Below are 26,244 nucleotides of genomic sequence, written 5' to 3'. Positions count from 1 at the left end.
TCTTGATCAGAAAGGGAAAGTATTGCTAAAGCTGGGCGCGTGCACAGTTTTCTTCCACTTCCCAATGTTCCTCCCTTCCTCTCTGGTATATGGTTCCATGGGCACTTTACATGAGTGAATCTCGTCAGGAAGTGTTGGTAAGCTGTTTCGTGGAATTCATCACAGCAGACCCTGATCCTGACTCTCTCACACGGGAGTCACTGGACAGCAAGCGAGTCTCTCTAGCCCAAAGGCATTTGGACTAGTGGTGCCATCCTACTTGGAATCAACCTGTGATTTTCTGGTCTGTACTGCTATGTTACACGAAGCTTTACAGACTAGCCACTAGTGCTCTCCAGTGCTCAAGTTGACCTCTGTCTTCAATTGCAACATAAGAGATGGGTTACTGTCTGCTGTTCTAGACTCTTCTCCTTACAATAGCAATTCAGTTACAATACACAGCTACAGATTGAGTAGAATGTAACATTTATAGAAACACCACTTGAGTCTTAGCTGACCACAAATATCAAGGACTGGCAGGACCCGCTTAAATGTACTCTTAACAAGTACTTTGTTTGACTATTGCACTTTGCATGCAGTTAATGTAACCATCCCAGACCTAGCAATAAAATTCACAACCTAAATTTATAGTAATAGTATGAGCTGGGGTTAACCAATCACCAAAAGCATAATAAAAATGAATAGTCATTATAACCTTGATCCGTATCAATAATAAAATTAGAAAATGCTGGAAATACTCAGCAGATCTGGTAGCATCTATGGAGAGAGAAACAGTTAATGTTTTAAGTCAATGACCTTTCTTCAGAACTGGGAGTACTTAAGAGATGTGACAATTTTTAAGCAAGGCAGGGAAAGAGAGAGGGGAGGAAAGAACAAAAGGAAAAGTCTCTGATAGGATGGAAGGCAGGAGATTAAATGACAAAAGATTCTGCTTTCCCGTTTACACCTCCTCCAGACACACATTTTGTTTCTTTACTTGTCCCATTACCATCTCATTTTGCCTTGCACTGTCATCCCTTTTGTCATTTAATCTCTCCTGCCCTCTACCCCTTTCTGACAAACAGTCATTGACCTGAAATGTTAACTCTGCTTCTCTCTCCACAGATGCTGCCAGACTTGCTGAGTATTTCCAGCATTTTCTGTTTTTATTTCAGATTTACAGCATCTGCAGTATTTTGCTTTTGTCATATTTCAATAATTGCTTTGCAAAGTTAATGTTGGTACTCGAAATGGGAAGATAATAATCACACTTTCAACATCACTTCTATAACTTAGATGACTGAATACGATGAAAATCTTTATCAGATGATAGATTAACAGGTGTATAGAAATTATTCAGTTGTTTGAAGCTCTGATGTGTGACTTTGGAAAGAGTCGGCAGTTGCCTTTTTTCATGGTTCATTTCTAATCATCTGTTCCAATCATCAGTTTCTTCTTGATTCATATCACAACAACAAATGACATTTATATGGCACCTTTAACGTAATAAAACATCCCAAGATGCTTCACAGCAGCATTATAAAACAAAATATGACACTGAACCACATAAGGAGATACTGGGTCAGATGACCAAAAGCTTGGTCAAATAGGTGGGTTTTAAGGAGTGTCTTAAAGGAGGAAAGCGAGGTGGAGAGGTGTAGGAAGTGTTTTCCAGAGCTTAGGGCCTAGACAACCGAAGACGCAGCCACCAATAATGGAGCGATTAAAATCGGGGATGCTCAAGAGGCCAGATGTAGAGGAGCGCAGATATCTGAGGGTTGATGGAGGAGATTACAGAGATAGGGAGGGGCAAGACCATGGAGGGGTTTGAAAACAAACGTGAGAATTTTAAAATCAAGAGGTTGCTTGACAGGGAGCTAATGTAGGTCAGCGAACACAGGGGAGATAGGTGAATGGGACTTGGTGTGATTTCGGACACAGGCAGCATGGTTTTGGCTGACCTCAAGTTCACAGAGGGTAGAATATGGGAGACCAGCTAGGAGTGCATTGGAATAGTCAAGTCTAGAGATACAAAGGCATGAATGAGAGTTTCAGCAGCAGATGAGCTGAGACAGGAATAAAGTCGGGCAGTTTTATGGAGGTGGAAATAGGAGGTCTTAGTAATGGTGTGAATATGAGATCAGAAGCTCATCTTGAGATCAAATGTGACACTGCGAACAGACTGACTAAGTCTCAGACTTGCCAGGGAGAAGAATGGATTCGGTAGCTGGGGGACAGAGTTTGGAGAGGGGATCGAAAAATGGTTTCAGCCTTCCCAATAGTTAATTAGAAGAAAATTCTGCTCATTCAGTACTGGATGTTGGATAAGCAGTCTGATAATTTAGCAACAGAGGAGGAGTCGAGAGAAGTAGTCGTGAGGTAGAGCTGGGTGTCTCAGCATACGTATGAAAACTAACACTGTACGTTTGGATGATGTCACGCTGGAACAGCATGAAGATGAGAAATAGGAGGGAGCCAAAGATAGATCCTTGGGGGACACCAGAGGTAGTGGTGCTGGAGCAGGAGGAGAAGCCATTGCAAGTAATTCTCTGGCTACAATTAGATAGATAAGAATGGAACCAGGTGAGAATGGTTCCACCCAGCTGGATGGCAGTGGAGAGGTATTGGAGGATGATGGTATGGTCAGTTGTGTCAAAGGCTGCTAACAGGTCAAGAAGGACGAGGAGGAAAAGTTTACCTTTGTCACAGTCACATAGGATGTCATTTGTGACTTTGATCAGAGATACTTCGGAACTGTGGCAGGGGTGGAAACCTGAATGGAGGGATTCACACATGGAATTCTGGGAAAGATGGGAATGGATTTGGGAGGCGACAGCACGTTCAAGGACTTTGGAAAGGAAAGGGAGGTAGGAGATGGGATGGTAATTTACAAGGGCAGTGGGGTCAAGAGTTGTTTTATTGAAGAGAGGAGTGATGACACAGCAGATTTAAAGGAAAGAGAAACACACCTGAAGAGAGAGAACCATTAACAATATCAGCTTAAATGGGGACCAAGAGGGGAACTTGGGTGGTCAGAATAGGATCAAGGGAGCAGGAGGTGGGTCTCATGGACAAGATAAGCTCAGACAGGACATGAGGAGAGATAGGAGAGAAACTAGAGAAAGATGTGAGTTCAGGGCTAGGGCAGGGGGGAGCATTATAGGAAGTTTGGCCATAATGGAAGGGAGGGACGTGAGAGAGGCAGCTAATTGGATGGTCTCGATTTAATTGACAATGAAGTCCATGAGCTCCTCGCTGTTGTTATTAGTGAGGGGAGAGGGGTTTAAGAAAAGAAGCTGGGCTTATCTTTACATTCCAGAATCATCTTGGAATAGTGAGCAGTTTTAGCAGACGAGATCAGGACCCAATATTGTTTTAAGTGGTCTAGCCAGATCTGGCGGTGGATGACTAAACCAGTTGCCCGCCATATCCTTTCAAGTCTGCATCCCTTGGACTTAAATGAGCGGAGATGAGGACAATACCGGGGAAATAGCCAGGATGAGGGAGAGTAATGGTTTTATTGGAGACTAGAGCATCAAAGGTGGAGATAAGCGTTCAGCTGAGCAACTCAGCAGCTGCAGAAATGTTGTGGCAAATGGAGGGCCAGAGACTAGACAGTTGGGATTTTGAAAAGGCTGTTGTAAGTGACTTTTTTTCCGGGGACAAATACAGAAGGTTTTAGGGTTGGGATGTGGAAGGGGATGTGGGTAGCGAGTGATACAAGGAAGTGATCAGAGATGACCTTATCTGTAATTGATACAATGGGACTAGCAAGACCACTTGAGATAGCAGGGTCAAGGGTGTGCCTGTGAATATGGGTTAGGGAGTTTACATGAAGTGGGAGATTTAGGGAGGATAAGAGGGCAGTGAACGCAGGAGAAAGAACATGATGAGTTGAGATAGCGATTGAAATCACCGAGGATGAGAAATTGTTCAGTGCAGAGTCTAAGGGAGGAAAGCACTGAAGATATCTCGGTGAGAAATGTTTATCGTACGTGGGAGGGCAGTAGAGAACGATGATTTTGAAAGAGAGATGAAAGGGATGGAACAACGTGAGATGTTCAAAGGAGGAGAATGTGCCAGTGGAGTAGGGGGTCAGGCAGAGGTGTGATCTGGTGATGAGTGTCACAACGTCACTGCAATGGTGTTGGCGGGACAAGTGGTGAAAGTTGTAGCCAGGCAGGGAGGCTTCATTAAGTGGCAAAGTGTCATCACTCCTCAACCAGGGTTTCCATTAAGGCCAAGATGTTGATGCAATCATCCACAATAAGTTCATGGATGACAAAGGCCTTGTTCACAGGTGAATAGACATTCTGGAGGGAGATGCGTAGAGAGATGGTGAGAGCTGATCCACTGGCAGAGTCCACAGGAACATCAGTGGGAGGAGTGAGTTTTACTGGAAGAAAATTGTCAAGATTAGCCCCCAGTGGGTGCACTGAGCTGGCCGGTCGACAAGCAATTGGGATGGGGAAGTTGGGGTTGCTGCTCATAATGAGCCAGCGCCAAGTGCCTCGATAAACCCGTCAGATGATGCCAAGAGAGGATCAGAGGGAAGTTGTAGGATTGTCTAACAGAGTCAAGCCTGGGACAGCGGCAGAACAGGAAGGTTGAGGAGTACTAAAGAGGGGGGAGGGGGGGAGATTAGGGAATTGGGAGGACTGAGCACCTGACAGTGAAGTGAAAGGAGGCATGACAATAGAAGAGAGGGGTCTAGGGGGGGGGAAAGAGAAAAGTTAAAAAGAAAGAGCAAAAGTGGAAAAAGAGTGATGGACTCTGGTCCAGAGCGGCAGCGAAAATGTGCTCGTGAATGGGCTCGGAGAGCGAGTTACATCGGTCTATTTACATAAAATTCAGGAGACATACAAACTTGATAGTAAACAGGAAATAGGTAGGAGATAATATTTACAAATATCTCTTCCATTGTTCTTTATTTCCTTCCTTTTTCATCTTTTCTGTTATTCCATCTCTTCACACTTTAACTTTTGAAGTATAATAATGCAGCAACCTTAACCAGCCACAGCTGAAGCATTACCACAGGCAATCTAAGTCCAATCTGCCTTTGTTAATGTTAGCATACCCAGCTAAAACTAAACAATCCTTCAGTTGGAACCATTCAGTTAACTTAATAGGATTCTCCACATTGCACTTAATCAAAAGTGAGCAAACTTGCCTCCTATTGGTGATGAGATGTGCACAAGATTTAAGTGTCCAACATAATTTACCAGTAAAGAACCTCTTTCTCCCCACCCACCCCCCAAACTCTTTGTACAACTTCACCAAGTTATCTGATGTTAATATTCTATATGGTGTAGAATTTGCTGTGACTTTTCCTATACATAATCAATCGTGTGCTACAAACTCTTGATGTGAAGGAGCAAAAGGAATCTGGGATTGGGTTGAGGTTGAGCAGAAAAAAGATTAGGATTCAGTTTAGGAACTGAAAATGATTGTGTAAGAATGGCGAAGCTATAAATCTTGGCTCACATGGACCGATTGCCTCCTACATGTGCCATCTTGGTGGGCTGTGCCATATTGAATAGTGACCCTCAAATTCCACAAGACTTCTCCTGGTCTTCCATTGTATGGAGATGATACAAACCACAGAAAGTTGGTGTAAATGGCCATTTTTAACTGGTCACTCCACATTTTTGGTATTTTGTAGCAGTCTCGCACCGAAGTTTCATCTGGAGATTGGGAGACCTGACAGAATTTCCAGATGAGCGTACCTACAATAAAGCAAATAGCAATTAAATCCCATTTTGTTTTATATGATGCAACCTAATTTGACTCAAGTTTCAGCACAATTCAAAAGAAGCAGACGACAACATTATCAGTAATGTTACCCATCTAATCTCATATGCCCTAAAAGTACAGAAGTTTCCAGACATTTTTACCACACGGTCTAGAAGTGCTAGGGAACTGAATTAGACCCCTGTCTAATCACCAATATTCCTTTCAATGCTAAGAAAGAAAGTAATGCACAGGGCAATATTTTTGTTATTGTTGAAGTAAAGATATGAATACATAGCAAACACTGGACTGAAACACTAAAGACAGGTTTCCAGATGAACATCTTTGTTTCTGACATTGTGTTATACCTTCTCAAAATGAAAAGTTTCTAAACTGTGTGGATTAAATCCTGTTTCAATCCAGTTTAAGACAGACAGGGCTATGTGCTACATCAAAATCACTTCATTAAATTTGCTCCAGTTGAAACCAAGTCAGCAGCGATCACAATTTCCATACCTATGGCTATTTAGACTTCTAAAATGCCATTTTGTTATGCAAAATATCTTTGCCAGGTGGTATATATAGGAACAGAAAGAGGTCATTCAGTCAATTGAGCCTGTTCTGCCATTTTTGTAAGCATTACTGCTCAATCTTTTTAATTCCATATATCTATTTTTTCTCCATATTTCAAAATAGTCAAACTTCCCAGCTATCAATATCCCTTTAAACTCCTCAACACACTTTGCATTAATAGCCTTCTGGGGCACCATGTTCCACATTTTCATAACTCCTTTTGTGAAGAAGCTTTTGCCTGAATTTGCCTTTAACTGGCTTAGCTTGCATTCCAACATTTGTTCTGGATTCCTTTACCAGATGGAATAGTCAATTCCAATCTACCCTATCAATTTCCTTCATTTTCATTTCAGTTGAATCACCACTTAACTGCCTCACGTCCAAGAATAAAACCCAAGTTTCCTCCGTCTCTCATCACAACTCAGTTCCTTCATTTCACGTCTCATTCTGATGAATTGTCAGTGGATGTTCTCCCTAGCCAGTATATTCTTCCTGAGGGAGGGCGTGTCCAGAACAGATCACAGTGAAAGAGGTCTGACCCAGCGCTCTATATCTATTGGGCGGCACAGTGGTTAGCACCGCAGCCTCACAGCTCCAGCGACCTGGGTTCAGTTCTGGGTACTGCCTGTGCGGAGTTTGCAAGTTCTCCCTGTGACCGTGTGGGTTTCCGCCGGGCGCTCCGGTTTCCTCCAACAGCCAAAGACTTGCAGGTTGATAGGTAAATTGGCCATTGTAAATTGTCCCTAGTGTAGGTAGGTGGTAGGAGAATGGTGGGGATGTGATAGGGAATATGGGATTAATGTAGGATTAGTATAAATGGGTGGTTGTTGGTGGGCCGACGGGCCTGTTTCAGTGCTGTATCTCTCTATCACTGCAGTGGTACTTTATTACTTTTATATTCTGAACTGCTTGTGATGAAGCCTAGCATCCCATTAGCCTTTTTGATTTTTTTTTTTGCACCTGTGAGCCAACTTTTAATGACACATGCCCTTATACTCCTAAATCCCTTTGCTCAGCTATTCCCCTCCACTGTACTCTCATTTGCATTCTTATGTCCAACGTGTACTACCTTGTACTGTGTCACATTAAACTGCAACAACAGCTGTTTGGCAAACTCACTTAATCTAATTCTTTGACATTTTCAGTATTCTTCTTCACAACTCTATCTTCCAGCTTAGAATTATCTATAACATGGCTGTACTCTGCCCCCACCCCCATTCACAAATTTAGTTCATTTCTATGTAGCCTGGACCTCAGCACTGATCCCTGTGGCACATCACTAGTCACTGTCTACCAACCCAAGAATATCACTTTCATCCCAACTCTGTGTCACCTCACAGTGCCAGCTCTGACTCAGTTGGTAGCACGCTTGCCTGAGTCACATGGTTCTGGGTTCAAGTCACATTCTAGGGCTTGGGCGCAAAAATCAAGGCTGACACTCCAGTGCAGTACTGAGGGAGCACTGCAGTGTTGGAGGTGCTGTCTTTTGGATGGGATGTTAAACAAGGCCCCAACTGCTTGCTTGGGTGGATGTAAAAGATATCCCCAGTGTCCTGGCCAATATTCATCTCTCAATCAACATCACAAAAACAGATTATCTGGTCATTCGTTATCACATTGCTGTTTGTGGGAGTTTGCTGTGTAGAAACTGGCTGCTGCGTTTCCCATATTACAACACTGATGCAAAAAGTACTTCTTTGGCTGCAGAGTGCTTTGAGATATGATAGTCGCAAAAGACGCTATATAAATGCAAGTCTTTCTTTTATTTAACTCCCGACTAGTTTTCCATCCATGCTGCTCAGTTTCCAACACCATGATGCTCAGTTTTAGCCAGCAATCTATTCTGGGCTGCTTTATCAGTTGTCTTCTGAAAAACTATTTACATGACATCCATTGGTCCTCCTCTATCCACCACCTCCATAGCTCTATTAAAGAGATAATAAAACCATGCTGAGTCGCCCCATTTCCATCTATCCAGTTCTATCCCCAAATCTAACAATTAGAATTACAAAAAACAATTCCTTCCCTCTACAGTTCTTCGCTCATCTTCTCCTGTAGGTGTTAACCTTGCTGAGATGCAGTTTTACACATGCCAGTCACGCTCTGATAATACACCCAAGTAGCCATTGTTCTTGTTCAGGCAGTGCGTGTTGGCAGTGTGATTGACAGTGGTAGGCATTACATTTAGGACTGTACTTGTCTTCACTCGACTTATACGCACAGATCATTATACTCGTAATTGCTGAATAGTGATCAGCAAAGGGAACCTTGGCTGACTTTTCCCCTTTGTAGCTTAAGTGTGTTAAAACGAACTTTAGTTCATCTCTAGATGCACCATCTGAGATTAGCTAATTCGGACCAAACCTTAGGACCTTCCTGGTCTTTGTGGCAAACTTAGCCACTGGGGGAATAATGATTCTGTTGGTGTTTCTTTCTTCATTGCCACCACCAAAGGGATAGCATGGCAGAGTGTAGACACCTAACCTTCCTCAGCTATTGAGGAGTACAGCGGCATTAAAGTAATAGCAGTGATTTTAAAACTCGTGCATGTGCATTTGTTTTAAAGTATGTCCAGGTGCTGTTAAAACTGTGTTAGGACTAGAGTGATTTGAAAGCAACAGGTCTGGGAACTGGGGGCAGTGGAGAACCAGTTGGTATAAATGGGTTATTCATGTCAAGACTATTCCTGGGCTGTGAGACATTAGTTAATTATTTTATTGATCTCGATGCTCGTGTTAGTATAGAATCTTAAAGAAGAGAAACAAGTGAAACACTTGTTCAATGCAATGAGTTTGACTCCGAGCTCCTCATTTGACTAATCATTTTTGTTTGCTCCATCTGAGCGGTTGAATCATTGAACAAAAACATCACAAGTGTTTTTCGCAAGTGCTATTTATAATCTGTCCCGCCGTCTGTGATTGTTAAAGGTTTCAGCAGTTATTCATTATCTGCTACACAGTTGTCAGTTTGAACCAGACGTACAACAGAACCAATCTATTTGGCTTTGGTGCTTCAGACATACCCAGTATCTAATGTATTGTAGATTTCCAGCTAATGCAGGTGGAGTAGAACAAACAAGCAGCTGACAGAGATTTCACAGCAGTCAGCACGGTCAAGATTATATGCAGCAAGACTTGGGTACTTTGAAGCTAGCACCTTAGTTTGAAAGCCAAGAACAAGAATTAAAACTTGTTAAAATGTCTCCTTTAAGCCCTTTTTCCCAATTTTAAAATACAATCATGGGGAATGGTAGAACACTCTGACTAGAAATGTAGTAACTAGAGCTAAGAATCCAGACTTTTGCTTTGATGGAGTTGAATGGGCAATGTCAATTAACTTTGCTGTCTGATGTTCTTAGCTGAATAATCACAAATACACTTCAATTCAAGGTAATTTTGTTTTTACTCAAAATCTGAATAATGTAATAATTTAAAATAAGCTGCACAGCACAGTAAAATAGGAATTTAATGCTAAAATAGAATTAACAGATAATTTCAATTTAAAAAAACTTGTCTTCATATATGTAGTTCATGTACTAAAGTGCTTCACAGGCAATAAAGTACTTTTGAAGTGTAGTCACTGTTGTAATGTAAGGAAATGTGTCAGTCAAGTTGTGCACGGCAAGATCCCACAAACAGCAAAGAGATAAATGACCAGATAATCTGTTTTAATGGTGTTGGTTGAAGGATAATTGTTGGCCAGGACCCTGCGAGAGCCTCCTCAGCTCCTCTTATCGATAGATTTCATCTGAGAGGGCTGGCAGGGCCTCAGCTGAAAGGCAGCATCTCTGACATGCAGCACTCCCTCAGTTCTGGATTGAAGGGGAAGCCTGGATTATGCACTCAGATCTCTGGAATGAGGTTTAAACCCCAATATTCTGATTCAGATGTGAGTGCTGCAAGTTGACACTGAGGAGCTTCTGCTTAAGGAGTATAAACTGTAGCCATCTCTAGCTGAAGCTCTAAAATCTCGCTCCCACTGGAAATTCTTTCGCTGCAAAGCCACAACTTTTGGGAGAGCCCAGCATTCATTTTCATCACCCCACTTCCTACCACCACCTTGCTGCTTGTGGTGTAATGCCATCTGGTGAACACACAAGCAAAGAAGGTCAAATGGGAAGAGGGATTGTCAGGTTAGAACAGTTTGAGTAGAAGGACATTGTAGTTGAGCATGTGTTTAATGAAAAATTGGCAGTGATTCACAGGCAGTCACTGGAAATATTTCAGTATGATCCTGACATCCCTCCCAAAGCTGTCGTGACCTTGGAAAAGTGTGATGCAACAGATATATGAATGGCCTGGGGGTGAATTTCTGTGGAGTGTTCTCCCACCTTAATTACAGAAAAAGTGCTATGGAAACCCAGGAAAGCAGAGAAAAAAGAATTTCCTCAATTTTGTGGAGTATCCATAGCTCTTTTCCCTAAGTTACAGGAGCAGCCCTGCAGAAATTCATACACTGAGAGGAATGTGGTGAAAGGTGAGTTATGCAGTTTTTCCGTGAGTCGATCACTAGGTGACACATCACAGCAACTCTTTATTTTGTTGTAAAAGTTTGATGTATCTAATGAACCATTGGCTATAAATCATTTCTATGTTAGATTTTATTTCCTCTAAAAACTTTTGACTGTGTGGAGATATATTTTATGCATACACGAATAGTACAGTCAATTGGAAATTCAGCTTGTTTAATTATTTGGAACGTGAGGTTGCTGTGTCATTTCAGCTGAAATCTTAACCAAAGAAAAAGTGCTGCAGGGAAAACAATCACCTGATAAAGATCTGTGGTGAAACTTTATGACTGGAGGTGGAGATTGATACCACTTTGGTTGGAATTGCCCTCCAGGTTCCTCTTTCCCTCTCTTGAGTCTTGTTGAATTGGATTATGAAGAGCTCAGTTTACACAAGAATAGAATAGCATTGGCAGGAAAATGACTGATGCTCTGTGTGAATAAGGGGAGGGAGCTGTCAGTTGTAGACAGTGATGAGATCAGTGAGGTAGAAAGAAATACCGGTCAAAGTTTTGAGTATTCGACATCGAGAACAAACCAGTCCTGAGAGCTCACAACTGAATGTCCAAGCTAGGGGAGTTCCATTGCAAATGCATCATTCTAACTACAACAAAATTCATTAACCAACTGAGCTTTGAATTTAATTAAAATTTCCATGTATTATCAGTAACAAAACAGGTAAAGTAAATGAAATGCGTAATTGTTAATGGTTGCCATAGTAGCTCATTGCTGTTTAAACACAAACTTCAGATGTGTAATCCCAAGAACTGCACTTTAGAGTTATATCTGTAGTAATATATTGCTGCTGCAATTTAATTTGTGTGCATGTGCGTGTAGTCTGTGTACGCACGTGCAAAAAGTTTCCTTAAAAGGCAGTCAGTTCAGCTGCATTTTTGCATCTACCATACATAATATGCAATCAACTTGACCATACAAATAAAGTGAACTAAAGACTGGCATCTTTTAAGTATTGAAGGCATGAAATGATGTGTGATAATCAGGACTGAGATGAGGAGAAATTAATTCACCCAGAGAGTGGTGAGCCTGTGGAATTCGTTACCACAGAAAGCAGCTGAGGCCAAAACATTGTATGTTTTCAAGAAGGAGTTAGATATAGCTCTTGGGGCGAAATGGATCAAAGGATATGGGGGGGAAAGTGGGAACAGGTCACTGAGTTGGATGATCAGCCATGATCATAATGAATGGCGGAGCAGGCTCGAAAGGCCAAACGGCCTACTCCTGCTCATATTTTCCATGTTTCTATAATCAAAAGCAATTCTATTATAATTTACAAATTACTATAGAAATTGTGTTTGTGTTTGTAGATGTTTTATTGAGAATTTTTTCCTCTTATTTTCTAGAGGAAGCACTCAAGTTGCACAGTGGTCCACCTAAGAATGCTTACATGGAACAGAGCTTCCAGGGCCTGAATAACGCCCTGAATATACACACTACTCCAAGCCAAGTGGAACAGGCAAAGCATAATGCAGCACTCACAGGCTCACATCTAGAGAACTGGGTGGATTCCATGGTGAACAGCTTGTGGTCAGCTGTGGATATTTGTGCCAGCGGCCCCACCTCTTGTCCAGTCATGCAGACCTGTAGCCAAACAACCTGGAGTTCACAGAGTCCAGACCCCAAATCTGAATTGGGGCCCATCAAAGCAAACGGGCGTTTGAGGTAGCACCTAATGCACCCCAAAGTCATCGTAAAAACACAAATTGCCTGATAGTGGGATCAATTTCTGCAGCTGGGTCTCTCCCTTAGTTCTTCGCAACAGTTCCAGGATGTCTTCATAGAATTGTGGCAAAGCTAGAGCAGTGCATTTAAACCTGAAGACAGTGATATTCGCAGAAGTAAACAGTGTTAGCTGTGCTGGCACTGTGCAAGAAACAGTCGTATTATCATATACTAAAGAACGTCTAGAAGGAAAATTTAGCACTCTATTTATTTAAACATTTTAGTCAGTGACTAATGAGTAGATGCTGCTTTTGCAGCTTGGTATATATATATATATTCTACTAATCTGCCTTTATTAACAAAGGCCTGTGCCCAGACTTCCTACCTTCCTTATCTGTATCTGACCTAAAAGCTGTAGAAGGTTTTAAAACGTCTGTCAACAGGACTATTTAAATTGGAATATAATTGTTGCACCTACTGTAAAAGAGAGAGCCAGCTCTCATAAAGGGTTGTAATGCACTTTGCTGAAATGGTGCTCTCAGCACTGACTATTCCAAGTATAGATTATCAGAGCATTATACTGCAGCCAGGATTCAGAAAACAATGTAGGTTAAAATCATCGCTATGTTAGCAACCCCAGAGTAAATTACTTGAGTTCATTAAAGCTGAAATTTTTAGAATCAATTCCTCTTTCTCATGCCAGCGATATAGCAACACATTTTAAATGATTTAGATCATGCATTCCTTTTTAAAGTTATAATTTTTAAGTTTGCAACAAATTTTGCAAATAAAATTAATGACATTGCACTTTCAAAAAGCTTCTTGAATATAGGACCAGAAACGTGTCTTTATATTCAAATCCTAAGGGTCAAATATTCAAAGTGGCTAAAATGTAGTATGTCCGATTGAACATCATCTCCTGTAGATGAACACAAATCTGAATGCTTTTACTTTTTTATATTTATGTTATTAGGCATCTAGGAGTGTTACTTTCTCTCCCATCCATGCACAGTTTGCATAATCATAGCTCTTTGATGTGAGTTGTGGGCTGAAGTTGCTAATTTTATTGAAGGTCCCAGGTCTTTCAAACATTTAGTGCCATGCACATATATTTGATTTCAGTAGGTTAAGCTACTGTCTAAGGGGTTTTTTAGGAATAGGCAGTCTGGCACCCTGACTCATTGATTTCATCTCATGGGAACAAGTTAGATCCCTGCAAATATTAGTTTGAATGTCAGATGAAGCCCACCCCAGTTTTAATTTGAACTATAAAGGCCTGTCAATATTCCTGTTAATGCTAATATGTTTAAGCAATTTATCTTTAAACATTAGATGGATTCAGAGCTACATTTGACCATAAGCATCATCTCACCCAAACTTAGTTCCTACTTCAATTTAAATATTTCACAGCATATTTTATGTAAACTCCCAATAGCATTGACGACAGTAATTGCTAAAACCCTTGGATGGTAAAAGGTTTGCAGTTGTTCTGAATCACAGCAGCTTTGCAATAAAGAAGAAATGAAGAATTACTGAAGTCAAAATGGAAAATGCTGCAAGTGCACAGCAGGTCAGCCAGCATGTGGGAGGGAGCAATAGGCTCCCACTTCAGATTTACCTTGGCCCTGTGTTGCCAGGTGCCACTTCAAACATCCATCTACCTTCCTCCTTACAAGTTAATTAACCTCCAGTGCATTTCAAACTTTTTGTTTTTATTCCAGACTTCGATCTTTGGCAAGTTTTTTTATTATGTGTAAACTCAATAAACTGAAATGAATAGTTCAGGTGATGGGGCTTGGAGCAGGCTTCCTGCACCATTCCAGTGCAGCACTTGATTTATAGCATTTGGTTGATCTGGTGGCCCCAGTCATGAATTTGTTGAAGAATATGATTATAAACAGGACTGGTCTGATGATTAAAGAAAATGGCAGTTTTAATGGTGGAAGAGACGGTAGAAGGCCCATAATCAGGATTCCAACCTTCACGGATCCTGCCTCAGTCACATTGGTTTGCAATGTTGCTATTTTCTAGAATGTGTAGAATTTTCAGCTAGCAGATTTTAAACATGAGCTTCCTATCATTTTATTGTAGTAATTAATGCATCTGTAGCCCAGTAGGTAAATGATAATTATCTGCCTGAGAGATATTGAGTTCATGCAGTGATTTCTAGCTATTCTTATCAATGGTTGTAAATGAACCTAAGCTGGCAGATTGGGGAACAAGAAAATCTATACAGTAATGTTAGATGTGGGGGCACAAATAATTAATAATTTGGGAGTAGCGAGGCTGAAAACTCAGCCAATCATTTTAAGAGATCGACGAGGAAGCATTAGTCTTTTTGGGTGCTTTACCCTGTCCTCAGTCACTGAAAATGAAAAATTCTTTTTTTTTTCAAAAGAAAAAGATATAAACTTTGTGTATCCCAGGTTGTAAAGGGTTGAACATTGGCCAGGTTTCATGTTTTCTGCAGCATTTATTATGAATGCAAGTGAACTGACTATATTCCACAAGGCGCCATCATCCAAGAACCAACTTTTGAAATGTACACAGCAGGCACTCTTTTCCAATCTGTGCAATTTATCTAAATGTGCAAGTTAAAAACTTCAAGTTGGATGAGTACATCTCACAACTGAGTGAACAGAGTCTTATCCACCAGTCGCCTTTTTCCTTGGCAGGAAGGGAGTTGTAGGGGGTGGAAATCTGTTAAATTGTTACCCAGCTGTCCATTTTCAAGTCTATGTGCTGTTGATGGCCATGTATTATCATTAAGCTGTTAGCTCAATGCCTTCTCCCTCCTGTGCTGAGGGGGTGCTACCACGGGTGCTACCTCACGTGTATGGGAGCATATTTTACCTGATATCACAAGTACTGGCAATATCTTCTGAGCCTGTTTCACCTGAGCTGAATGTATGATCTATGCAAACTGTTCCTCGTCACAAGAACGCAACACAATTGAAGTTAGACTTGCCAAATAAACTGCAAGATACTGTACAGAAGTCTCTGATATCAGAGCGAATATTCAGGTGCTGTTCACTGCACCGTATTTGTAAATTGTCACGTATTTTGTTCAATGGGCTTTATTAGTCACAGTTAGGTCAATTCTTGCCCAAAGGCTACAGTAAAGGGTCTTTGCGTTATTAAAGATACACTTGTTAAATGTCAACAAATGCGTGGCTGTCAGATAGTCAGTGCTGGCTTATTTCTTTTGCCTCTCCTGATAAATTAGTGATCAAGCCCTCATTTTAATAGAATGAAGACTACCATATAGAATTTTTAAAAAAATGATGGCTATTTTATGAGTTCCAAACATGCCTAAACCTGTAAAAAAAAAAAAAATTTTATAAACTGAACATGTACTTAAAATGTAAGGACTAATTCTGACATGCAGCACATTGAAAGATGTAGATATTTTGTTATTTAAAGTAATAAAATATTTTATGAGGTTTAAAAATGTTTAATTTGACCCATTGGATCAAAGTTCTGAAAGCCAGTACAATTTCCTGTATGTAGAATGTTATATTCAGCAAATTTTGCACTAGCTGTTTTGCACCCAATTGCCCTTTTAGCAGAGAGAAAAAGAAACTGAAATTGTGCCTTAGCTGCCTTCTGGTCTGAGGAAGTCTGCTTTTGTCTGACAAAGCAAGTTTTTGCAGATTGTCAACAGTTGTATTAAATGCTGTATCATACCAAAAAAAACTGCTGTTGTATATAGATGCCTTCTGTCATATTGTGTTTTTGATTGCAGAATTTTAAAATACAAAAAAAAGCAAAGAATTGTGTCTAGTCTTTTTTGAACTTATTTATCAATTATTTATCTGGCTTCCATGCAATACTCAAGGTATGGGATATATCTGTGCTATCGCTTAATGATCCACACTCAGTCATGACTAAGATCTCAGCCCATCTTGTATTCTCCAACATTAATTGGCTTTTTGCCTTCGGTATTAAGAAACAAGCACCCCCCCCCCTCCCCCACCCATCCTCCTTACAAGCTTCACTTTTGAAACTGGTTTAAGTTGGTGTGCTTACACTTATACCAGGCCATCAAATGACAGGGATACAGCTTCCTCAATAGTACAATGTTTCATTACCATTTCCTGATGCATGTACCATTTCTCCTCTAAAAAGACTTGCATTTAGATTAGATTGATTAGAGATACAGCACTGAAACAGGCCCTTCGGCCCACCGAGTCTGTGCCGAACATCAGCCACCCATTTATACTAATCCTACACTAATCCCGTATTCCTACCAAACATCCCCACCTGTCCCTATATTTCCCTACCACCTACCTATACTAGTGACAATTTATAACGGCCAATTTACCTATCAACCTGCAAGTCTTTTGGCTTGTGGGAGGAAACCGGAGCACCCGGAGAAAACCCACGCAGACACAGGGAGAACTTGCAAACTCCACACAGGCAGTACCCGGAATCGAACCCAGGTCCCTGGAGCTGTGAGGCTGCGGTGCTAACCACTGCGCCACTGTGCCGCCCTCTTTTATATAGCGCCTTACAGAACTTCAGGACATCCCAAAGTACTTTGTAGCCAATGAAGTATTTTTCAAAGTGTAATTGCTGTTTTAATTTGGGAAATATGGAGGGAAAAATGTTGGCCAGAACCTGGGGAGAATACCTCTGCTCTTCTAAATACTGCCATGGAATCTTTATGTTACCTCTGACAATGCAGCACTCCTTCGGCACTGGAGTGTCAGCCTAGATTTTGTGTCCATTTTGCGATCCCACACCCAACCCCCATGCTATGTATTATTACCCGTGTGAGGGCAAGCAGGCAGCATGCTCCAAGGAACATGTCAGTGCTGCTAATCATCAGGTTGTGAGTTGTTGTATAAGGACCTAGATTTTCTCAGCCTCCTTCTGGGGCAATGGCATGGCCTTCGACAGCATGGTTAAGTTTGAAAACTCATTGTGGTACTTTGCAGGAGCTAATTCTCATTCTGCTATAGATTGAAACTCCGATGCTTTATGCTATCATACCATCCCTTTTCAGGAATTTTGTTTGTTAAAAAATCTAAACAAAAGAAGTAATAAAATTATTTTTCCAATTAAATTTAATTGAAACAAATGCAATTTCCTGATCTTTGAATTATAAAAGGCATCCTTCTTGTGATAAACAACATGCGGTTTAAAAATTTTAGCGATGTTCTCACAGCTTGAGCCTAATTGGTGTAATACCTAATTTAAGCATAGGAAACATTTTTGTTCATGAATTATTTTTTAAATCAGCAAGGTGATTGATGTCAGTCCTGCACAGTGAAACACTTTTCACATTTTCTGCTGATGTTAAGCACTCTAGATCAGGTATCACATGGGCTAGATGGTAGTAAAAATTAAAATATTTCTAATCTGCCCCAATAATGTGCTTTGACCTCCCTACTACACGTTTTCTATATGGGAAATGTTGATTTAGTGCCAAATAGTGGAACACAACCCACAGGGTCATTTCCCTTCCAATAGGCAGTGGAGAGCAGATGCACTTATCCCAATCGCCTGGACTGACTCTGAAGTCAGACCTTCGAGGCAGCAGGACAATGTTCCAGCCCAACTGTGCCACCTGGAACACCATCTTAACTGGCTTAGAATGTCCTTTCGTTTACACCATCGGGGATGCAAACAACAAATTTGGGGTTAATAATTCATTCAACATTTTTTAAAAAATGTCATTCTCCTTTCCTAAAATCGTTGCCCCTTTACTTGGATACCAATGACAGACTCTGAGCACCCATCAGTACCTCACCCAAACAGCTGTTACTCATGTGAGTTTTGACGAGGGTGCAATTTTGACCTAACCCACCCATCAGGAAACTGATGATATCAGGTGTGACAATCATCTTAAAATTCATCCTTGAACCAATATCTGTAGTTCAGTACCTCTCCCTTTATGTGTTTTTTTTTTCTCTCTCCCCTCCATAAAGTGCCTTAGGATAGTTTCTAGGTTAACATGGATACATCCATCTAACCTGAAATTCCAAGGGGATACTCCCAAAGTTATGACATGAGACTGATGGAACCCCTGAAGAAACAGCATAAATGTCTGAAAATGGTAATTTATGCTGTTTTGCCAGGTGTTCTGCCAACCTCCACCTGAAGTTATATTGGGAGACCAGGAGAGCCCTAAAAGAATTTCAAGGCCACTATGTAAATATAAATTGTTAATTGTTATTCTTATTTAATATTAGAAATATGATGACCATTTCTCCCATTATCTGGATTTATCCAGATTTTAATCTCCACATTATTAGTATTGTTCCCTAAATTTGAGATGCCAATATATTAATTAAAATATTTATTTTATTGAAGGTTTATATTTTCTGATACTGTACATAGCAACTGTAGTAACAGAGAAGCTGGAATATGTTCAGCAGTGATGCCAAGCTCACTGACTTAGTGGTCAAATTTTTTATGGGGAAGTATTGTCTTTAGACAAATTATCTTTCCTATATCCAGAAAGAAAAGGTGATCATGGATACAGTGCCATTTGGCAGAATTTGTAAAGGGAGGTGATCAATTTGAGAAAAATGAACGAACTACTGTCAAACAATAGTTTCACAAAAGACTACTGGTAAATATATCTTATAACATGTTAGAAGGGCCATCATCTGTTTTCTGCGTGGTCGTATGTATTACACCTAATGCACATCTGGCAAGCCATTGAGAGCACACCTGCAATGTTGCTGATCCACCTGCTGGAGCAATCTAGATGCTGGAAGCATTACTTCAGAAGCAAAGACAGGCTCATTGGGCAAGATTTTAAATGGACGCTGCTGTAAAAGATGGCAGCCCACATGCGTGGCATTCACTTCGTGGAACCTTAAGATGGTGGCAGCTGATTAACATGCCCAGGGCAGACACCTTCCCCCACCCCCGCCCCCACCCTCCTGATGCCGTGGAGGGGGCGGGTGAGCCATTGAGCAGATGCCATTTTTAAAGGGCTTAGAGCCCTAAATGACAAGTTTGATTTTTTAAAGAGGCAGTGCATTTCAAGAAATTAAAAATAAAGTAAAATTTCTTTACATCCCCTCTTCTCCACCAGCCCCCCCAATTAGCCTTACATTTCATTCCTTGACCACTCACTGCCCAGCTCCCCCCCCCCCCCCCACAAAATACTTACCTTGACTCTGTGATTTTCCCTCCCCCAAAGTTCATTAACTCTAAACCTTTACCCCTTCCCAGCATCCCCCCAACCAATCCAAAGAGTTTGACTCTGCTCCCCCCACCCCCACATTGAGAAACCTATCTCCTCCCCCCCTCCCCACAGGAGTCGCGCCTCGTTTCCCCAAATGGGGATTCAAAGGCGCAGTATTGCCGCCTGCCGGAATAAAGATCTCAACCTGTTGTCTGAATCGCAGTGGCTGGTATGTTAATGAATGATAAGTGCCCATCTGCATATTGTAATGAGGGTCCCGTCGCCGAGCGGTGGGAAGGGGGCGGGGGCTACCACAAGCCCTTGCCACCGCTGCCAAGATCGGGATGCACCCTGCCGGCGTCGCGGTCGGTGGCGGACCTCATCCAGAGCAATTTTCATGCCTCCCCACCGCACCCCCGCCACCATTCCTGACGTTGGGGCCACTATAAAATTCAGCCCGTTATGTTTCTGCATCATTGTAGTTGGACATTTTCATGAGAAAATTAGCAACAGCAAGAAGTAGAATTAAAAGAAATGACCCCAACATCCATCAAGAGTAAATGATGTAAAAGGAAAAGTAATAGAGCAACCTAATGGTGAAAAGAAGTGTCATACAAAAAAGAAAAAGACTGGATCAAAGAGGGGAATCAAACGTAAATGCAGCAAGTGACTAAAGGAGCTTATGTCTCCTTCAATCAATTGCACACTGTGAACCCACATTCATTGATTTCTCTAGTACATGGTCACAACAAAAATATCAGTGTAACTTTCTTGCTGCAACAGCAATGCATTCTCATTGTGCTTTATTTCCAAGCACACATGTTGAAAACAGCAGGAGAGCTTTTCAATTCCAACATGCCATTTTGGTTGAATAGCAGCAGAGGCTATACACTCAGCTTAGGTGCTGTTTTTTCAGTGATCAAACATGGAATATTTATACCAAAGAAAAGAAATCTTGTGGGGTTGAAGAAATGACAGAATGTTTAACCAGTCAGTGAGTTATTATTTTTCAATATAAACTTCAGTATCGGGAGCCAACTCCAGGTAATACAGGACACACATTATTTGAATGTGTCTAAAACTGAAATATTGTAGTGTCCTTCTGTTCAACTAATTTTCTCATAGCATAGAAAATAATTAGACTAACAAAACATAAGTAACTGAAAAACTTGTGGCAGCAAAATAAACAAGAGGTGAGAAAATGCATATAAGGCACCTTCACTTTTGGTAATTGAACAGTAATGTACATAGGCTTGCTTTGTAATGGATACTGTGTGTGGCTGTGATAAGGGGATTTTTGTTAAAAGCCCCACACGGTCATTCCCCACGGGGAGGAAGAGTTGATTAAAACAGAGCTTTAAACCGCAGGTAATTGGATGACTAATGATTAGAGAATAATTTGGTAAACATAATCATGATTCTATTGCTGCATCTATCATTTCAAACACAGAGAAACAGCTAGAAGTCTCATTAGAAAAAGAATAGTCGAAAAAAAGCTTGTTACCATCCCTATGACCTTGTTTATGCAGCAGTTTACTCTTCAGCTGATTTGGAAGTTCTATAGGCAGTGTTATTATGTTCCTTTTTGCATAAAAAAATCAATCAACTGGAATTACAATGATAGCATCATGAAAATCGAAGTGCAGCAGGCCATTCAGCTAACTGTCCCTACAAATGTCTTCAGCTGGAGCTAATATTAATTCTATTTCTCTGGTCTTTCCCCATACCCTTTTATATTTTCAAATACTTAGCTAATTCCCTTGTAAAATGATGCTGTTTCAGCCTCGTTACTGATGGAAAAATATTCCATGTTCAAATGACTTACTCTTCATTGTTCTGGTCATAATCCTGAGTCCAGGTCCCTTTTTACTATTCACTAACCAGCCCTTTCTGTTTCTGTTTCCTTAGGTCCGATCTGTTTTCTCTCTCTATTGTCCTAAGAAACACAGAACAAGAATGGCCGTTTGACTCATGTCTTTCGACTGACCATGCACAATCTTCACCATCCTGGACTCTATCCAAAGTTTTCATCTCTTAACTAAAGGTTCTCTTTGTTTCCAGAAACAAATCAACCAGCCAAGGTTATGACCAACATCGTAAATTCTTAACGAGCTGACTTCCATGAGATGAGCTTTCCATGATACTAGCAACTCAGGAGCCATCATGTTCAATCTTCTCTATCTGAACTTATCGTTATAGCCCTTGATCCTGATTTCACACAAATATTTAGTAGGCTCTTTTTTTTTAAAGAATTGTTAATTGGCAAAGCCAGAATATCTTTTTGCTGCCATTCTCTTTCATTGAAACCATCTTTCCCACTCTTTGTTTCTTTTACTTTATCCTTGAATGTTAATATTTCTCACCTCATACTTTGTCTCCCAATTTTCTTGTTGCTTTGTTGTACTGCCTTCCATTACTTCCTTTCCCCATTTGTGTTTGCCTGACTTTATTTTAAATGTACCTTTAACTTCTGCATTCTTCATTTCTCTATTGTCATGGTCTCTCTTTATCTCTTTCTCTTCAAATACTGTCCCATGAAAGTCAATTTCTGTTCTTCCTGTATGCTGTCTCTGAACTCTTCATCCTGCCAGTTTGTCCTTCTCCATCACCCAACAGTATCCCCATGATGTGCATCAATTCCAATGTGCAGGCTTTGGTTCCATTCACCAACACAGACACACTTGCTCAACTGTTAATGGCCTCTCAACAGCTGCTGCTAGAACTACTACTGGGACTATTTTACATGGATTTTAAATTTTGCACTTTGATTTAGCTATGCTGCAAATGATTATGAACTACAAAAGTCAATTATCTAAAGTGCAATTACCATTGCTTACATTGAGACACATTTTTAAACCAAATCTTTCCCTAATACACAAGTTATTGGAAACAATTTCAGCCACACTGACAAACCGTAAGGACAGCCAAAGATAGTTTTGACTGACCTCTTTCAGGCCTCATTAAATATTGCTGATTATTAGTCATCTATTGATTCTCATGTTTGTTACTTATCGTGTTAAATGAAATGTTTGCTGCGTGTTTTTTTAAATCATTAATAGCTGCATTCAAATTGAGTTATCTGACTGGGTAATCTATAACAGTGGCCTTCATTTAAAAGGTAGTCAACAGAATGTTCTCCTCTGCTCCCTGGACTATGGGGTGTCTGTTAGTCACTTTGGGTCAGAGCCCACTGTAAACATCCCTTCAAGTTTACTTGGATATTCTGGCAAATACTTTAGAAAAATCAACATTGTTAGCATTCCACACAACACCACATACATCCTAGCAAACACTGAACTCACAGTCAGGAATAACAGCAACATCCATAGGTGTCAGAAACCAAACAGACAAATTTGTGAAACTTGCTGAGTTATAACATTGCAGTTTGCAATACTGCGGGACCACAAAGTGGACCACCTATTGGCAAGTTTCAACGGGTTGTTTAATTTACTTTGGTTAATGCATAGCAACACTGAGTTATGTCCAGCAGTGTTACTGATTTGAAATAGCCCATCTCTGGGAAAAATGTCTCCAATTAAAAATTGTTTCACAACATGTATTTTTATTTTGAATACACCCATTGGTAATAGCAGTCCATTGTGTTTAAATTTTAGATGGTACTTTTGATGCCTGGGATTCTCCTCCAGCAGGATGGGACTTCTGCCTAGTCATTTGATCCCATATTGATCCCACATTGATCCCAACTTGTTTCCCTGGGCCAGAGCTCATTTTCATGCATCCTGGTCTCCTAGCCGGATTCCCACCACCAGTGTGAAGAGGACAATCTCAACGTTATCTTAACATTGATGTATCCTCAGCAAAGAGTGGGACCTTCAGTTGGTAAGCATCGAGGGGCCAGACTAAAGTGTGTGCAGGGCAGTTGGATCCAATTGCAGATTCTCTCCCCAAACCCCAGTTTGGAGGGCACGTCCATTATGTAGGTGTGTGATATTCTGTCAAAGGCCTTCTCCTAGTCCAAGCTGATGGAGCAGGTCTCCACCTTTCTGTCCCGTATGTAAGCCATCGTATCCCTGAGTAGTACAAGGCTAACAGAGATCTTCCTGCTGGGTACAGTGTCGGTCTGATCAGGATGGATCCCCAACTCCGGAGCAGATTTGACCTAATTGGCAATGCCCTTGGACAGAATTTTGTGATCCAAGTTAAGCAGTGAGATAGGTCACCAATTTCTGATTTCCTCCCTCTTCCCCTTCTGTCTGTAGATGAGGGTGATGCTGCCTTTCCTCATGGATTCTGCCATCCTAAAGCACACTCTTGTACACTTCCAGCAGGCCTGGTCTGATCCAGATCCACAGTCAAATGCAACTAGCCTGGTAAACCATTGCTTCTGGGAATTCTACTGGTATTGAAGGACCTGATGGCCTTTGTCAGCTCATACAGAGTTAGCTGTCTGTCCAGATTGTTCCATTTGCTGTCATCTGAGACCTTTGAGACAGGAAGGAGTGGGAGGCCATGATGTGCGTAGGCTTCATGTCGTACAGCTTGGCACTGTTCTACACAAAGTTTCCATCAATGGGTGGGAAACGGAAAGCTTTCCCAGCGAATCTGGAATCAGGCAAGGCTGTCCTCTCTCTGTCTTGCTCGTTTGTTATATCGACCCTTTTGCCCAGTCTTATCAGGAAGGATGCAGGCATAAGAGGGGTGATGATACTAGGCAGCGGAGGCACTCCGGTCAAAGCTTCCATGTACATGGATGACATCACCGTCTTCTGCTCAGACCCGCTGTTAGTTCACAGATTGATGAGAATCGGCAACCAGTTGGAACTGGCCTCAGGAGCCAAACTAAATCGAGGCGTGTTCTTTGGGAATGGGCCGACTGATCTTTTGTCCCCTTCACCATCAGATCAAACTACCTGAAGGTGCTGGAGGGATGGTTTGGAGGGGCTGGAACTAGGAGGAGTGGCGAAGGTCAAACAGAAACTGGGCATGCGGGAGCGGCGCTCCTTCTCCATTACGGGTAAGAACCTGGTCATTAGCTGCAAGGTCTCTGGGTGTTGCTGTACTTGGCGCACGTCTGGCCCATATCCCACTCTTGCGCCGTGATGGTTACCCAAGCTGTCTTCTGCTTTATCTGGGAATTGAAAATGGACCATGTCCACAGGGACAAGATGTACAATTCTCTATATAAACAGGGAAAAAAACACACCCAACGCCGGCCTCATCATGATGGCCACCTTTGTGTGCAGCTACATCAAGCTGTGCATAGAGCCCAGTTACACAAACACCAACAGTAGTAGACGCTCCAACTTTAAGGGCATTTAAGTGGTCATTGGATAGACATATGGATGAAAATGGAATAGTGTAGGTCAGATGGTTTCACAGGTCGACGCAACATCGAGGGCCGAAGGGCCTGTACTGCGCTGTAATGTTCTAATTCTAATAAACACCAGGTATCACTATATACTGAGGTTCTATCTGTCCCCGGTGTTAAGAAGGATGGGTGTGGCCACATTGTTGCGGAATGCTCCATTCAGTTGCACCATGCTGTACCACCTGTCCCTCATGCAAAAGTTAGTACAGAAAACCACCTTAGACAACAAGTCCATCAGACAGTGGGCTGCACTTAACAACCTCAAGATCCTGTGGGAAAATGCGATGGTGGATCCTGTCAGATGGTTCTCTGAGCAGACTGCCAAACTCATTTTGCAGAATACCACATGGCCTGAACTTGCAAGCAAGAACCAAGACGTGGCTTGGCTGGAGGTGAGAAGGGCCCTCCCCATCAGATCTTCCCTACACACCTGAAATCTCAGCACCATTGTACCCTGCCCTCAAGATGACTGCATTGGCAGACAGACCATTTCCCTCCTTTTACTGGAATGTGCCTTTGCAAAGAAGGCCTGGACAGAGATGCAGTGGTTTTTGTTGAGGTTCATCCCAAGCAGTTCCATAGTGCAGGACTCTGTGCTCTATGGGCTGTTCCCAGGGATGCACATGGACACAAACATCAACTGCTGCTGCAGGACCATCTCTTTCGTCTGCCCGAGACTTGTTGGGGCTTCCAGTGCAAAGAGCTGTCCACGGCCATGTATTGCAGCCTGGCACATTCCAAGGTTCAGGACTACATGCTGAAGGATGTACAAAAGCTTGGGGCAGCCACCGCAAAGACTCGATGGGGAAAGGCCACAATCTAAGGCCCTCCCACCATAGTATACCGAGGGACGGGAAAGCATGGAAAACTCCTTGAGCAGTAGCACAGGGGACATCTGTTGGGGACCCTGGCCCTGTAGGCCTGCTGCCATTTACAGAGAGTAGATGGTGAAGTAGAGGCTAGCAACAGTACTGGCAGGAGTAGGATTGTGGAGGAGCATTTTGGCTGATGCATCTAAGTAAGTAATGTTTCCTTGACAAACTTTAATTTGTTTCATTATGTCCTAGGACATTTAATTGTTGCAGTGATGGTTTAAACTGTTTAAAAGTATTGTTACCTTGTTCAATGAGTTGCTCAGTTTAGCTGCTAAGGCTTTAGGTAATAATTACATAGGAACAGGAGTAGGTTATTCAGCCTCTGAAACCTGTCCCACTATTCCAACAGATCATGGCTGATCTGCACCTCAATTCCATTTATATGGCTTTGTTCCATATCCCTCGAAACCTTGGAGCTAAGAAACAC

General features: G+C 41.6%; 1 protein-coding gene across 2 annotated transcripts in view; it reads left to right on the top strand.

The window, feature by feature from the left end:
- xylt1 (xylosyltransferase I) overlaps positions 1–16,244 on the top strand; it is a 267,186-nt gene extending 250,942 nt beyond the window's left edge. For both annotated transcript variants that reach the window (XM_068056207.1, XM_068056209.1), the window contains exon 11: positions 12,151–16,244. In XM_068056207.1, the coding sequence (XP_067912308.1) occupies positions 12,151–12,473 (323 nt within the window). In that variant the 3' untranslated portion in view covers positions 12,474–16,244. The remainder of the gene's footprint in view (positions 1–12,150) is intronic.
- Positions 16,245–26,244: the final 10,000 nt, after the last annotated feature.

Source organism: Heterodontus francisci, chromosome 24 (genome assembly GCF_036365525.1).
Source record: "Heterodontus francisci isolate sHetFra1 chromosome 24, sHetFra1.hap1, whole genome shotgun sequence".
Taxonomy (NCBI): Eukaryota; Metazoa; Chordata; class Chondrichthyes; order Heterodontiformes; family Heterodontidae; genus Heterodontus; species Heterodontus francisci.
This window is presented reverse-complemented; position numbering and strand designations above follow the sequence as displayed.